General features: G+C 46.6%; 1 protein-coding gene across 1 annotated transcript in view; it reads left to right on the forward strand.

Moving 5' to 3' along the window:
* Positions 1–14,866, forward strand: part of LOC307232673 (coiled-coil domain-containing protein 158-like) — a gene marked incomplete at its 5' end in the record, with an annotated part of 17,232 nt that extends 2,366 nt beyond the window's left edge. Inside the window, 20 exons of the mRNA XM_080003773.1 lie at positions 1–110; positions 201–310; positions 406–736; positions 886–962; positions 1,264–1,374; positions 1,596–1,677; positions 1,779–1,895; positions 2,155–2,352; positions 2,935–3,150; positions 3,235–3,471; positions 6,907–7,042; positions 8,160–8,312; positions 9,352–9,464; positions 10,247–10,405; positions 10,659–10,751; positions 11,561–11,689; positions 12,434–12,546; positions 13,724–13,791; positions 13,955–14,130; positions 14,567–14,866. The exon at positions 1–110 is cut by the window's left edge and continues 69 nt beyond it. Coding sequence (XP_079859899.1) covers positions 1–110; positions 201–310; positions 406–736; positions 886–962; positions 1,264–1,374; positions 1,596–1,677; positions 1,779–1,895; positions 2,155–2,352; positions 2,935–3,150; positions 3,235–3,471; positions 6,907–7,042; positions 8,160–8,312; positions 9,352–9,464; positions 10,247–10,405; positions 10,659–10,751; positions 11,561–11,689; positions 12,434–12,546; positions 13,724–13,791; positions 13,955–14,130; positions 14,567–14,590 — 2,753 coding nt within the window. The 3' untranslated portion in view covers positions 14,591–14,866. The remainder of the gene's footprint in view (positions 111–200; positions 311–405; positions 737–885; positions 963–1,263; positions 1,375–1,595; positions 1,678–1,778; positions 1,896–2,154; positions 2,353–2,934; positions 3,151–3,234; positions 3,472–6,906; positions 7,043–8,159; positions 8,313–9,351; positions 9,465–10,246; positions 10,406–10,658; positions 10,752–11,560; positions 11,690–12,433; positions 12,547–13,723; positions 13,792–13,954; positions 14,131–14,566) is intronic.
* Positions 14,867–16,127: the final 1,261 nt, after the last annotated feature.

Below are 16,127 nucleotides of genomic sequence, written 5' to 3' on the forward strand. Positions count from 1 at the left end.
TGGATGGATTGAGTCTCAAAGTCGGCCGAGGCCACTGTACCTTCCCAGGAAAGGAAGCAATAGACGATTACTCTCAACAGGTGTCGGCGCTACAGAAGCAGCTGAGTGGGGTATGTGAACATAATTTGAGTGATTGATGAACTAAAATGTAATTTGTGCGCTGACAAACCTTTCCCTGTGATCGCCCTCCGAAAAAACAGTTGCACCATCAATACGCACAGCAGGAATTCCACTTTGAAAAGACCATCATGAGGCTGCAAACCGAGCTGCAGCGAGTTCGGATGGAGAAGGACGTCTTGTCTGAGCTCAAGTAAAAATACATGGAACATGTTTGCATTATTTAGGAAAAGCAAGATGAAGAAGGTGTTTAAAATACCCAGACTCCCATGTGTTTTGGCGTTGAAGGATGAAGGATACGAGGAAACACGCTGACGAGGTTGAAAGGATGCAGCGGTTGCTGGGCGACCTCCGGCGCACCAAGCGCTCTGGGGAGCGGAGGCTGCAGGAGATGGAGGAGGCGGCCGAGTCTCTGAGCAGGAGGGCGGAGTCGCTGCAGTGCACGGTGAAAGGGGTGTACTCTACTCTGGCGGCACACACAGGTCGATCCGGAGGCGGCGCCGGCGCCGGCCCCCGGGCTCCAGGCAGCCCCGGGCAGCTGCCCCTGGGAGCGCTGGCCGCCAAGGTGCTGCAGGATCTGGAGAGCGAGAACGACAGGCTGCGCGAGAGGCTTTCAGCGGTAAGAGTTTATCACGCTCATGTCGTTGTTGGATCGCTTTGTGAAAGTCCTCCATTAATCTTCCACAGGTGTTTGTATATCTTTAATTTAGTCATTTCCCCCTCAAGATCCTCTTCCCAAACTGTACATTTGTCACTATTTTGTGCCAGGCAACGGACCGGCCGAGGAGTGAGGAACACAAGTGTCAAGGCAAAGCAGAGACCATTTCAAAGGAGCAGAGAGACAGGTGCATAAATAGTTTTAACTTTTACAAAATGTGCTCATCAAAAAAAAACAATTCCCAAAAAGTGAACATTAGAATTTTTGTGTGGATGTTGGAGGTTCACATAGCTCTACACAAAAACAATCCTGTATTTAGTGTGTGTGTGTGTGTGTGTGTGTGTGTGTGTGTGTGTGTGTGTGTGTGTGTGTGTGTGTGTGTGTGTGTGTGTGTGTGTGTGTGTGTGTGTGTGTGTGGTGCCTTTTGAAGGTAGATAAAGCTATCCACTATAATGGGACTCATATTAGGAGTCATTGTTTTGTCTCAGATTTGAGCAGCTCATGGCTAGTCATGAACAGAAGGTGGCGATATTGACCCAGAAACTGAGCTCGCCCAGAAGCAACAGCACCAATCTGCACGTGAAGTTGGAGCTTATACAGTAAGAGCTGTTCACAATGAAACTCAATCTTTTCACAGAGGAGGGCTCGTTCTTTCAAGAAGGGCTCATTTCATTTGATGCTCAAAACGTCTCGGTCATCCTTGTTTAAAATCCCAAAGTATTCAGTACAGGTCCAGTAGGTCGTCACATTGTTTTAATGTTTCTTACTAAATGCCTGGTACCTTTTTTTTTTTTTTTTTTTTTTTTTTTTTTTTTTATAGAAAACACCCAGAGAACCCAGTGTCAGTGCACAGTTGTCAGGTCACTGATCTGGAGTCAGCCTCATCCATCCAGAAAGAAAGGGTACATACAAATATCTTGTGCTGTAGTGGTCACGTTGTTCTCCTTTAGCTTGTGCCGTTTGCTTTGATTTGTTTTGGTTTGGTAACCCTGTCCTGCTGTAGGTGTGTGGCGCGGAGCAGCAGCTTCAGACCCAGCCTCGGGTTGAGGAGATCCAGGGAGGGAGAGAACACCCTTGGAGATCAACAGGGGAGCAGGACTCCCAGCTGGACCAGCTCACGGTACCACAGACAAACAAACAAAATGGAAACAGGATCATGTTTGGATTCATTTAATCAGTCTGTTGTCAAGAGCTTCTTTCACAGATAAAAAAAAAATGTAAATAGTCATTTTAATTTCAAATTTTTTGGTGAGCTATTGATGGGTGATCAACCACTAATAGATACATTTTCGAGAGCACTGGTCAGCATTAGTTTTTTTCGGAGCAAATGACGCCGATGAATAGAGCCCATAATGTTCGTCTGGTGTTTTCTGTGTCAGGAGGAGCTGCGTGGACTCCGTGAGGAGCTGGTCCGGGAGAAGGAGCAAAACCAGCACGAGCAGGATCGGAGCAGAGCCCTGGCAGCCACGGTGGAGCAGCTGCACAAGGAGCGGGAGGAGCGCCACCTGGTGGTACAGCAGCTTGAGAAGCTGGTGGGGACCGTCAAAGAGGACCGCCAGGCTCAGCTGGAGAGCCTGGTAAGCGGCACGGGCGCTATCGCTTCACTGCACTAAAGCAGACGTTCCCAAATGTTTTTTTTATGCCAAGACCTACATGTTGAGTTACATTCTAGGATCACCATGTCCAAAAGTATCAAAGTAATTCATAAGCAATTAAGTAATTTATTGTTATTCAACGGATGTGTTCACTTCCCATCATTTTTAACTGTTATAAAATGATGGTAACTACTGTAACATTTTAGTAATTCCTGGGTTGAAAAAGAGCATCCTTCCCCATCCTTTACATTTTCAGACTGTTGCAATCAAAATTGTGCAGTATAGTGAAGATATGGTAAATGCAGGATTTATATTTTCTTGAAAAAGAATGCAGCCTCTCCCCTCACCCGGGACGGCCGCTCCACACTTTTCCCAAGTAAAAAATGTATCAAGCTGCTCAAAATCCCTGCGTACTGAATCTATACCTGCTTCAGGGAAATTAAAGGTCAGGCTCGAGTTCAGGAAACTCTTTGACGTCTGGCTTCCTGCTGCTGCCGAGGGAAAGGCTCCTTCCCCACAGTTTAATTCAATCAGCCGAACATGCATCCCACCGGTGTCTCCCAGAGGAGTGGCGAGCAGCGGCAGCGAGAGCTCCGGGAGGAGTCGAAGGCCCTGAGAGCAAAGCTGGAGGTGACCAGGGAGCAGCTCCACGGGGCTGGGCAGCAGGAGGCCCGTCTCCAGGTTCTGCTGAAGGAGAAGACCCGGGAGGCCAAGGAGTCCCAGACGCTCCTGACGGAGAAGGAGAATGAGCTGAGGCGCCTGGAGCAAGAGGCCCAGCAGGTGAGGAAAGCAGCACCTGAGCACTGTAATATCTAGCAGGGTGTGTCTCAAAAGGATTTCAGAGGGAACTTCTCCCTTTTCAAGGACCGTTCCAGGCTGGAAGAGGCCTGTTGCCGGTGCCGGGTGCTGCAGGTGGAGGTGGAAGGGCTGAGGTCGAAGCTGCGCACCCGGGAGCAGCTGGTGGAAATCCTGAGGCTGCAGATGGAGAGCGGCGGCGAGATGACGGTGCAGCACGGCCGCACCATTGACAGCCTCCACCAGGAGAAGGTCCAGCTCAGCCACCAGCTCAGAGAACACCAGGTGGAGGTCCAGCAGCTCAGGGTGAGGAGCTGCACAGGAACCTGGTGATTGGTGAATTCTGAAGGGCACTTACCTGTAGAAGGTTACTTTTAAGTAATATGTACTTAGTTTTAATAATTTTTATTAGTGGGAAAATATTAACAGAAATTCACTGTTTCCAAGTGCAAACAAAAAAGACCATCCTGAAAAGAACCACTGTTGGCATTAGTTTAAACTAATCCACTAATATCCATTAATAATTGTGTAGCCCCCCCCCCCACGCCAAAACAGCTGTGACCCGTGGAGGCATGGACTCCACCAGACCTCTGAAGGTGTCCTGTGGTATCTGTAACCAAGACATTAGCAGCAGATCCTTTAAGTCGTGGAAGTTGTGAGGTGAAGCCCCCATGGGTCGGGCTTGTTGTTCCAGCACATCCCACAGATGCTCCATCGGATCGGACCCAGACCCCGCCCATCCACATGATGAAGAAAACGTGATTCATCAGACCAGGCCACCTGCTCCCATTGCTCCATGGTCCAGTTCTGACTCTCACGCGCCCATTGTAGGCGCTTTCGGCGGTGGACAGGGTTCAGCATGGACACTCTGCAGCTACACAGCCCCATACGCAGCAAGCTGCGATGCACTGTGTGTTCTGACACCTTTCTATCATAGCAGCATTAACCTTTTCACCAATTTGTGCTACAGTAGTTCTTCTGTGGGATTGAATCAGACAAGCTTGACTAAACTCGTCACACACATCAATGAGCCCATGGGCGCCCATGACCCTGTCATCGGTTCACCAGTTGTCCTTCCTTGGACCACTTTTGGTAGGTACTTACCGCTGCTTACCAGGAACACCCCACAAGACCTGTGGTTTTGTGATGACCCAGTCGTCGAGCATCACAATTTAGTCATTGTCAAAGTTGCTCAGATCCTTACGCTTGCTCATTTTTCCTGCTTCCAACACATCAACTTCAAGAACTGACTGTTAATTTGCTGCCTAATATATCCCACACCTTGACAGGTGCCGTACATATATGTGTGTGTGTGTTGTTATTATTGTGTTATCTGCTGCTGGGCTGCTGACAAGCCAGTGCGCTAAACCTCCTCTGCAAGGCAGGCGGACGTTAAGAAATATCCCTGCCTCCAGTTGGACCAATCATCCCCGATTCGAGGCAGCTTGGCGGCCGAGGGAAAGGGAACCCAGCTGTGGTCCACAGCCAATGCTTGACCATGCCCCTTTGTCTGCCGCCACAACCGTTCAGACTTACAACCAGCTCTCTGAACAGTCTGTATTGTACGCTGTGTACAATACCGCGGCATGCGTGCGCTGTGTCTCAGCGTCAAGCATCTCATTGTGCATCACCCTTTATACACAGTATACACTATATACACTATAGTCTATATGGGGGACAGTAGCTCAGGATGTAGAGCGGGTCGTCTAGTAAGCGGATCGATCTGGTTTGATCCCCGGCTCCTCTTGGTACCGTGTTGATGTGTCCCTGGCTGCCTCTATACGGCAGCCCACTGCTCCTAGATACGTCCGTCACTAGGATGGTGAAATGCAGAGAAATTGCAAATTTCTCTGTTGTGGCATCGATAAGGTTATATAAAAAAAATATATATATATATCCGCATGAAGGTAAATAACTGGCACATCATAAGAGACGTCATCAACACGCAACACGCCCACTCGCTCGATGTGAATGTTCCGAACAATAACTTGCTCAATGATCCGAGAATTTCCTGCTCCGTTCAGACATTACCTGGACTTTGTACTCGGGTGCTGGCTGGGTAAAGTCCTGGTTAATGTTAGGGTCATATGACTCAGACATTTGCGTTCACACATACAGCTCCTCCGGGTAATGTCCAGATAATTTCAGGTTTACAGTGCATGTGTTAAAGCAGCTCTACACTACAGTGTTGGCAAAATATCTCTCAATTAAAAAAAACAAAAAGCGCACACAAAGCATTTACCTGGATCACACACAATGATCTTCAACCATGGGTTACTGTTCTTCTCTTCTTTTTTAGACTCTAAACTTTTTTTAAACATTTAAATAATAAAAAAACGATTTAAAAACAACTTAGAAGACTAATTGAAGGACTAATTGAAGGCTGAGCTGAAAAGAAAAGTTTTTAGCCTTTGCTTGAAAGCCATTCGCTTGAAAGCGCCTACAGAGTCTGCCTGTAATATTCTGTGGTAGCTTGTTCCAGCTTGGGAGCGTACTTTAAAAAGGCTGCATCTCCAGTCTTCTGACTGGAGTGTTGTACTTCTACCAGGCAGCAGTGGAAGACTTGAGGGCTCTACATGGAGCACAGAAGACCAGTCATTCTGTGACGTAGACCAGTCTGAAGCCATTTTTAGTTTTGTATACAAGGAAGAGGACTTTAAAATCTAATTTAAATAAAACCTGATAATATCACCTAATGGGAGCAAGTAAAGTGAGAAAAGTAAGGGCCCGCAGCAGCTTCCCTGTGCAACACCAGAAGTTATATCATGTTTCTTTGATACATGATCTAAGACAGATAAAAAAAAAAAAATGTTCCCCCCTCCCTTAAATTCTGAACCAGTTTAGGACACATCCAAACAGACCAACCCAGTTCCCCAGACAATCTATGAGAATTTTGTGATGAATGGTGTCAAACGCGACGCTAAAGTCCAAAAGAACAAGAATTTAAGCCTTGTTGACATCAGCTCAAAGTCTGAAATCATTGATTATTTTGGTGATAGCCGTTTCTGTGCTGTGATTGGCTCTGAAACCTGACTGAATAAATGTTGTTTTCATTTTCAAAATAGTACAATTGATTACAGACTATTTTCTCAAGTACCTTATTTAAAAAAAAAAAAAGAAAAAAAAAGAGGAAGGTTTGACATGGGCCTCTAGTTACCTCGGACCCCACTGTCCAAGTGTGGTTTCTTCTACAGTGGTCACACAACAGAAATTATAAACGCATCAGGAAAAAACCCCGGTCTCAAGTGATGTGTTAATGATTTCGCAGAGCTTAAGACACTATTAAAAACCCTTTAAAAATATATATAGTAGGGAGAGGATCAAGAGAGCAAGTTTAAGATTTACTGTATTACAATCCCACAGAGCTCTGCAACACAAATAGAACTGAAGGTCCACATGGATGCTTTCCTTTTATAGAGTTGACTACTTAAGTAGCCAGCAGCAGAAGTAATACTCGCTCTAATAGTTGTAAATTTTCTTTTAAAGAACGTAACAAATCCCTCACATTTTGTGACAGATGCTTGATTTAAAATATCAGGAACAGGATCAGGATTAAGCAATTCACCCCGGTGAGAGTTACAGGTTACAGTTTACTGAAACGTAGTGACTGTTAAATGTTTGGATGATTTTTGGAAGGCATCGTCAGCACCAGTGACACATAAATAAGGTGTTCTTTTGTGATCTCATGGCGTGTTGAAGTCAGCAGATCCTCACTAACCAACCCTCCCCCCTCCTGCGCAGGCTGAGTTGGCTCGGACCAAGACCGTCCTGGGTTCCCTGGCCGAGCAGCGGCTCTGTGTCCAGGACGCGGCCTTGGAGAGGCAGCAGCTCTCCGTCCAGCTAGAGGCCCTGCGCGCGCAGCTGCTTTCTCTCAGCGGTCAGAGAGCTTTCTAATGGGACTTAAACAGCTTTATTTGCTTGTTTGTTTGTTTGTTTTTAAACATTTTTTAACCTGTGCTGTCAGCATGCTGGGCATACAACAAAGAGTATTTGTGCCATTGCATTTTGGATAGAGTTAGTCTGCAAGGGGAGTTCAGGTTCTCAACCTGCAATTTAACTCTTTTATTATTTCTTAAATCATCAACAACAGCTGCAAAAACTCTTTCCTGTGGACGACCTGTAGGATGACAAGAGCACAGATTTTGGTTATAGAGAACCACAGGGACTTAAACAGCTTTAAACCTGAGGCTTCACTGCCATACCATTCTAGTTCCACTCTAACACAACGTTTCAGTATATGTCGTACAAAGTGCTATAGCATGGCACCGAACCAAGGGCTCTCACAATCATGGAATTTTGGGTGATAATAAATTGGTCACATACGTGATTAATACATTAATTGTCTTTTTTGGTCATCTAATGCCATAAAATGACCAATGACCAAAATGTAATTTTATCTCGACTATGTCTCAGTATAAGACTGTGAAACCTTATAAATTGACAAATATCGACATTGAATATTGGAACATAAAATGGGTAGAAGTTAATTTTCCTCAACCCAACTCATGTGAAGCACACCTAATTAACTTTTTATTTGTTGCAGCATTTCTCACACTGGCTTGAAAGTCCCCTGACATTTGGATGACAGCATCCAATAACAGAGATGTAGCAAAATAATTGTGATGAGTTGCACAGTACCCCTTTAAGTTGTAAACAGATGAACTCCAAAGATAAAACCCTTCATCTTTCATTTTTGTCCGAAACCAGAGAGGACTTTAACGAGATCAAGCTGTTTTCTTAGGTTTTCTATTGTTCAGCGTTGTACATCATGATGTCTCATGGTATCACAGTGTCCACAACTATGTGTGTGGGAACGGCTACTATAAATCACACCCCGCGCAGCCTCCCATTATCATTCACCCTCATCTGGAATCCAACTTCTAACGTGCAGCTCTTGGAGTGTTGCAGTCCAAAAACAATAATCTCCCCAATTCACTGTGTGTGTGTGTGTGTGTGTGTGTGTGTGTGTGTGTGTGTGTGTGTGTGTGTTTCAGAGGAGAACGAGGAGCAGCGGAGGCTCCGCAGCAGCGAGCGGGAGGAGCACGAGGGCGCGGTCCTGAGGCTGAAGGAGCAGCTGAGGAATGCCCAGGCTGAGCTGGACCAAGCCCAGGGCGCCGTGAGGACACTGGAGGAAGCCGACCAGCGCGGTTAGAAACACACACACACACACACACACACACACACACAGACGTACAGACCCATCCGTCACCCCTCACGCCTCTGACCTGCTTAATTAAAACCCCCATCTGTCCTGTGTAGGGGAAGACGATCATCTGTTTCACATCAGACCGTCCCGTGTGAACCAATTAATGCTAAATATTTGCGGTCGCCATACAAATAAAGGCGACGGATAACGGTGATTTGTTTTCCCAAAAAGTAATGAAGTCGCAATGCTTAAAAATGCTTGCGGTTGGGTCGAGCTGAGCTGAGCTGGACGGTGTGACCCCGGCAGCCCGCTCCCCGTTATCCCGCTGAAGGCGATAGCTTTGTTTGATTTCTCTCCCTGCAGTTGGTCTGAAGCAGATGAGATGCCCTGTGTCAGACACTCTCTCTCAAAAATCGTCACAAAGATTTTTCTACAGAAAATCAAAATCATACTATATCAATACTATTTTAAAAATGTGGCATAAAAATGTCATATATTATATCAATAATATTTTTTGGTGGTGTCATGGAATTCACCCTTTGAACCATTCACCTACTGACCCTTCCACTGTCACACCAAGAGTTCCCAGGGTGCAACACTCTGTTGTCTACTGATGAAAGAAGCACTTTGGCCTCATCCGACACCTTCTGAAATCACCTTCTTGCTGCGGAGGCAATAGGGGCATCGGCTTTATGTACTAAAATATTTATTTCTTAAATGGGAAATGCAGGTAGAACCTTGGAAATACACCCTGTTTCAGGCACTTTAATGTTATACTGGTGACATACTTTTCAGCCTTCCTCTCTCTCTCTCTCTCTCTCTCTCTCTCTGTGTCTGTCTCTCTTTCTCTCAATTTTTTTTGCTTTTTTTTATGGGAAACATGCATTTACATTGCCAAAGCAAATGGAAAAGGAAAAATTAAAAAATAGATCACGTAAAAAAGAAAACGGCAAAAATGTTAATATTGCAGTAAAAATAAATATGTATATATACATAAATCAGTGAAGATAATCTTTCTCTCCCTGGTGTCCCTCCCCCAGGCCTAAAAGTTGCCAAGCGCATGCAGCAGCAGATTACTGCCAGGCGGGAGCAGATTGACACACTCCTGGGTCGAATCCAGCATCTGGAGGAGACGATGGAAAAACTGCACCAGGTGGCTCCCTCAAATATTTCTTGTGTGTAAACATCTTGTGACAGCACCGAAAGTAATCTCGTAAATATTGTCAAATTATTGATATTGAGGTATTCGTCAAAAAGGATTGGGTTGTTTGAGTTTGTCAATAGCGCCCACAACCACGGTCACCACTGCAAACACATACCCATAACATCTAGAAACTTTGAGTATCTGAAAGTTACTGTTTGTGTTGGTCGCTCGTTATCTGGAAGTACCCAGGAGTGTGTACTCCCTTTCTGTTTGACTTTTCTTTTTATTTTATCGTGGGAGAGGTTGGACTGTAAAGGGAGGTGAAACCGGGTATGCACGTAGCAGTGCTTGTGGTTTTTGGAGGACGTAAGATACTGTCTCAGAATAATGGTATGTCTGTAGCTAAACTGTGGACCTCCTCCCTTTGAAGCTCATTGTAAAAGTAAAAATTGTTGCTGTTAAATACTTCAGATATGATGAGATTATCCGAAAAAGTACGCAGCTGCCGTGTAGCCAAGACCCACGCATCAACGACGGACAAATACACAACACAACTGACTTCTTCCTGTGCGTTATACTTGTTACCACTGAGCATTTGCTTTTTAAAGCAGCGCTTAGTAAATCGTCATTAAATTGATTTTCACTTAAGTCCATCCAACAGGCCGAGTTTGGCTTTGTTGGGTTTTTTTTTAAATGCGACACCTTTGCGCCGCGGCGTGAAGGGGGTGGACAATCGACGACGACAACGCAAATCGTCATCGTCGTCCCTTCCGTCCCTCGCCTGCCTCCAGGACAAGCGTTCCCGGGCCCTGGAGAGCCGGCGTCAGGTGCAGGAGCTGGCGTCCGCCCGGGAGGAGAAGCGGCGGCTCGCCGAGGATCTGGCCGCGCTGCGCTCCCGGGAGAGGAGGGTCAAGGAGCGGAGCGGCCAGCTGGAGGCGGCCCTGCACAAGGTGCTGCTCTTCCACACCTCCCGTCCCAGTCAACAAGGGATTGACTCGTTAGAGAACTACTGCGGGCATGAGGCAGTTTAGTTAACGCTGTGAGAAATTAATTTATATGTACAACCCGAGAAGGGTCAGTTATTAGTCAGTAAATCACTTTTTCATCCTGGTGTGTATTACTATGTATTATATAGATCTGCGTGTAATATTGAGTCTATGATCATGCCCCTGTGTGTATTCCGTCACTATTTGCGTTCACTAGATGTCGGAGAGTTTCGCCGAGCGCCAAGACTTCATCCAGGTCCAAGAGCAGCAGTTGGTTCGGCTGAAGCTCCAACACGCGCTGGAACTGGAGGTACAACTGTCGCCGACGGACGCACAACCGGGTGAAAACGGTTCGGAAAACCAGACTGCCAAAAATCTGTCGCACTATCCCCCTCTGCCCCGACACCAAAACCCGAGCCCTGTAAGCTGACCCCAATCTGGTTTACCACAGAGATAAGCGATGTCCAAACCGTATCTATGTGTTGCATTTAGAAAGAGATGAGATTGTGGCAAAAGGAGATTTCACAACAGGGTGCCTGCAGGTGTCACACACACACACACACACACACACACACACACACACACACACACTGGGGGGTGATAGCAGGCTGGTGTCTTGAAACCTCTTAGTTTTACATATATTGGGCCTTTAAAAGTGAATGCATTATTTTATTTACCAATATATTTCTCCTGCGTCAAAGTCAACATTTATGATGTTATAAAACCGTAAAAACCTTCTCACTTCCGTACTTACCTGTAGAGAAATCCAAGGAAATCCTTGTACTGACTGACCTCTCTGAAGTTCTGGGGAATAAAGTCATAGTTGGATTTATTCCACTTCCTTATCGCTTACCTTGCCATCTGACATGAAGGAAACTGTTCTAAGCAGAGTTTATAGAATAATTTAGTTCATCAGCCTGTTTCCACCTAATACCGACCTCTGTCCTTTTCCAAATATATCGTACTTACATTTACATTTTACTGTGATATTTTATCGAATAAGAGAGGGATGAGAGAGATGTCCAAAAATCTGTCTTAACAAGCTTCTTTAACTTGATACCTGCAGAAACCCTGCACCTGGACAAACTGATCTATTCTCAAATTCATGCCGTCCTGCAGGGGCTCCGGGGCCAGAACCTGCGATGCGCAGCGAGCGCCCGCCCGCCCGCTCCGCCTCCCCCGCCTGCTCGGCCATTGGCCCGCCGCGCCGAGCCCGCTTCCCGGAAAACCTCAGAGGCGCACGCCGAGGTGCGTCAGAGATTCCTGGTATCCTCGGCTCAGCGGCCGTGTGGCTCTGCCCATTGGGCGGGAGTCTGTACGCGTGTTTGTTTGGCTGCACAAAGCTACAAGCTCAGCACATCTGCTCGTCCTCACAAAGAGAAACACGCCCTGCGCCGCATTCCAGCGGCAGCGAGAGAATCTGACTGAACATGGCTTTAGCGCTAGCAACAGTAACAGGGGGGTGCCTTAAAATGATCTCCCTAACAATGGTAACCCGGGGGGTGGCATAAAATGATCTCCGGGAGATCATTCAAGGTCTACCGTCGTTTTGAGCAAAATACAAAATATGAGAATGTGAACTGTCATCAGGAAAATGTTGAGCGGTCGTGTAGGATGTGCGCGCTGGGCTGAACCTCAGTTTGACACCCGTCCTTTATGGTCCTTTATGGTCCTTTATGGTCCTTTATGGTCCTCAAACGTTTTTATGACGAGGCACCTGTGGCAGACCAAACTCTGGCTGGGGACCCGCCTCCTCCAAAAAAATAGAAAAAAGTACTGCACACTTTATATGCTTATAATAAACTACTGTGTGGTTTAATATTTAACTTAAGAAATATATTTTGTCAAAAATATATATATAAAAAAAATAATAATAATAATAAATAAATAAATCTTGCTGTGCAAACCAGTTGGGTCAACTATTTGTTAGGAGTCACAACCCCCCCCCCCATCTCCACAATGGTGCTATTCTCTCCGCCGAACCTCTCCCAGCCTCTGAAGTCTCCGGAGCTGCAGGAGAACTCGGAGAACCGCAGACCACACGGGGGCGGCGGTTCAGACCACCACCGCTTCCCCCGGTGGGAGGGTGAGACCGGGACCACGCGGTGAGTCTGGCTTCCTCCCTCGCACCTTCAGGCCACGCATCAAACTCCTGTGTGTGTGTGTGTGTGTGTGTGTGTGTGTGTGTGTGTGTGTGTGTGTGTGTGTGTGTGTGTGTGTGTGTGTGTGTGTGTGTGTGTGTGTGTGTGTGTGTGTGTGTGTGTGTGTCTGTCTCACCTTCACGACTGTTCTCATGTACACGCCACGTGCTTCAAACTCTGATATCAAATGGATGGAAGACAATTAACGCTCGGGCTATAAAAGACTCATGGAAAGCGGTCTGACTTTGTGGCACCGTGGAATATAAAGGTAAACCAGTGAAAAGCTGACCGCAGAGCCCTGCAGCGCTGAAGGGCGACCACCACCGTTAGACTCTTTCAGCGGTCCTATGAAATTGAAGAAATTATGAATGTATTTCGCATTCTCCTTCCCTCGTTTTTATGTGAACGTCGAAAGTAATTCCTCCACCGGGTTCGAGCCTCGCCCCCACACACACGGCACAATTTTGAAAAACTGGCAGGAAGCGGGGAGGGGGGGGGGGCGTGCCTCGTTTCCAAAAATGAGTGTGGTTTCGTAGTCTCCGCTCGGTCGATGCCGTTGACTGTTGGACCGCCCTCGTTTTGTTTTTTTTGTTTGTTTTTTGTTTTTTTTATTCATAAGGTAAAAGCCTCTTAAAGTACTCCTCTCCATCTGCGTCCTGCCTGTACGCCTTGTGCTGAATCGACCAGTAGGTGGCGCTGCTGAGACGCCCTCGCGACCTGACGCGCCGTAATGCAGATCTCATCACGTGTAAAGAAATGTAAACAATAAGCCGAGGATGAATGTGTTTGATCGGGGACAGTATATCAGTCATATATTGCAGTTTACAGATCTAAAAACATGTTGTAAACAAATGTGTTCAAAATTGTGTTTAGAAGAGTATTTTGTTTCGGGGTAGATTGAGCCAGTAGCAGCAAATTGCAGAATCAGTGTCCACGTTCTGACACAAATGCCCGGCCATTATGGGTTGTGAGTGAAATCATCTCCCCCCTCTCACAAAATGGCCCCTGACTATGTGATTTCTTTCAGAAATATGTTAAATTGTGGAAGTTTGCGGTGTTTTCGTACCTTCTGCTTTGGGGAGGGCCGGGCGGATTCTTAACTCTTTTTTTTTTTTTTTGTGTGTGTACGCGCCGTTTGCAGTGAGCCCCGGCTTCTGAAGAGGACCGATCGGAATCGGAACCGCGGCGGCTCCATCTTCCCCTCTGAGAGTGAGTGTTTCTGTTTTAAAATTTCACACGGGGGGGGGGGGCTGTTTGTCCACTCTTCAGATCGGCGGCAGCACAAGTCTTGGAACTCGTGTTATAAATAAAATCGGCGCGTTCAAACCCGTCTCGTCTCTTTTTCCTCGTGTCCGCTCCTCAAACCGTGAAGCGCTGATGTTTCTAGGCCGCGCAGCGCCGAGGCCGTCGACTCCCAAAATCTGCACCTCATCTCCTCAGCCCCTGACGATCGGCTGCAGGTCGCCTGTTCACTCTCTTTTGACCTCGAGCCCAAACATTAAGGTGCTAAACAACAATCCTGAGCCTGAATACCCCCTGACCAGTAATGTAAGTATTCTAAATGAATATTAAGAATTATATATTTTATGATAATCCATTTAATTATATATATTTTTTACTAAATGAATATAGATATAAATGATTAATATATTATGTATGTATTATTGTTTAATATTTTATATTATTGTTTTTTTATTTTATGCAAAATTTATGAACTAAATGCATGAATACTGTGTGTACAGTAAACTACGTCTGGTATTCTACGACTTGAGGTTGTTTCACATTATTCAGGGAACATTTTGCATAAGTATGTGCGCAAAACCAATTGGAAAACGCTGCCTGACACCTTGTGTGTACAGAGTATTACAGGAGATTAATAGTGGCTGTTTGACTTACCTTGGGCAGCTCTCATTACAGGGAGACACCTGCTTGCACAGACTGACTCACTATTTGCTTTATGGAAAAAAAAACCCTATTTGTTCAGCGGCCAGTCCAGAGGCCGAGGTAACAGAGCCGGAACCCAGGAAAGAGGAAAGCTGGACGAGCGCCAAGCCGGAGGTGAAGGCCTGCGGCGGAGCAATCTGGGTTTGTAGGACAGATGTCGTACAGGGTGAACATGTTTTGTATAACGTGAGAAGGATGATGTATGGTGGGTCAGTCTCTCAGTGTCCTGTTTCAAATCCACATCGGGAATGTTAGAAATCAGTCAGGCTTCACAGTCGGTATTTTAATGCCTTGCAGAAATCTCCTTTTATTAGGGGTTCCAAGAAGAAAAACGGCGAGGGCAGACGGCAAAAGAAGCCTACGCAAAAACATCAGTTGGCTGTCGTTAGGCAGTCTGTTTTGTAATTTTTTGTGTTGTCTTTTCTTCATAAAAATAAAAATGATTGAATTGTTTTGAAACAATGGTTTCTCAGTGGCTTTATTCAGATAGCGTATTTATCGTGTGGAAGATTTGTCGTGCGGCCTGCCGATCTGGAACCACAGCATTTAACGAGACCCGACGCATGTTTCATGCATCCGGGCTGATTTTGGCCTTGGACTTGGCACTCGGGCCTTGGTGCCCCTCGGGATCGAAGCACGGGTGCTGGGGCCCCGTCTTCTTCTGTGTTTCCTGTTCCTCCTCGAAGAGGTAGCTCATGAACTGCGCAAGGGAGAAAGCTTGCGCTGTAATGACGTAAGTTTGCCCAAACAAAATTCAAACTAGGTATTAAACTGTTAATTCTGCCCCCCGGGCCGATTTGCAGTTGTACAAGTGTGTATGGTATTTGCATTTGACCCCGGCCGTGCGTGCGTGTGCGTGTGCGTGTTTGGATACGCCTGAAGACGTGAGGTGAGAGTTGTCGCCTCTTACCTGCACCCGAAACCCCTTTTTCAGGATGTACTGCATGAAAGCTTGGGTCACGTACATCTTCTTCAGCTCGTCATCCTGCGGGGGGGGGGAACCAAGTAGATCAGTAGGTTTGAGATACGCCCGGAGACACGCACACGCACACGCCCGCACGCACACCGGGTCGCGAGATGCTGCAGCGACGGCAGGGCCTCACCCTCTCACTTTGATGGTTTAGAAAGTCAAATTCGTCGGGGAGAGCGTTGGCGTCTCCTTCGTCGTAGCCGTTCCAAAGTTTAGGATCCAGGTACCACACCCCGTATTTGGGCTTCTTGGTTACTGTACTCCTCTGACAAACAAGCACTCAAAAGGTTGTAATCAACGCCGTGCCTACTCCACCCTACTTAGTCTGAAAAATAGAAAAAATCCAAAGAGCAACTACTGCTTTGGCCGGCTCAGTATTTTGCTGGCACGCTGCTGTTTTACCTCATTTGGCCGAGCGGCTTCTGAGAGCAGCTTCTTTGCGTGCTTCTTATGTGACCCCAGGACAGCGTATCGCGGCTCCTCCGGCAGGTGCGACGCCAGGATGGTCTCCTGCGTCGGCCTCATCTCAAAGTCCCTGATGAAAAGGCCCAGGATGTAGGCTTCCGTGACGCCGTCCTTCTTTCCGCCCTGCACCGTTCAACCGCGCTCGCGTCATCAATCAAGAGTAAAA

This window comes from Zeus faber (genome assembly GCF_960531495.2).
Source record: "Zeus faber genome assembly, chromosome: 7".
Classification (NCBI taxonomy): domain Eukaryota; kingdom Metazoa; phylum Chordata; class Actinopteri; order Zeiformes; family Zeidae; genus Zeus; species Zeus faber.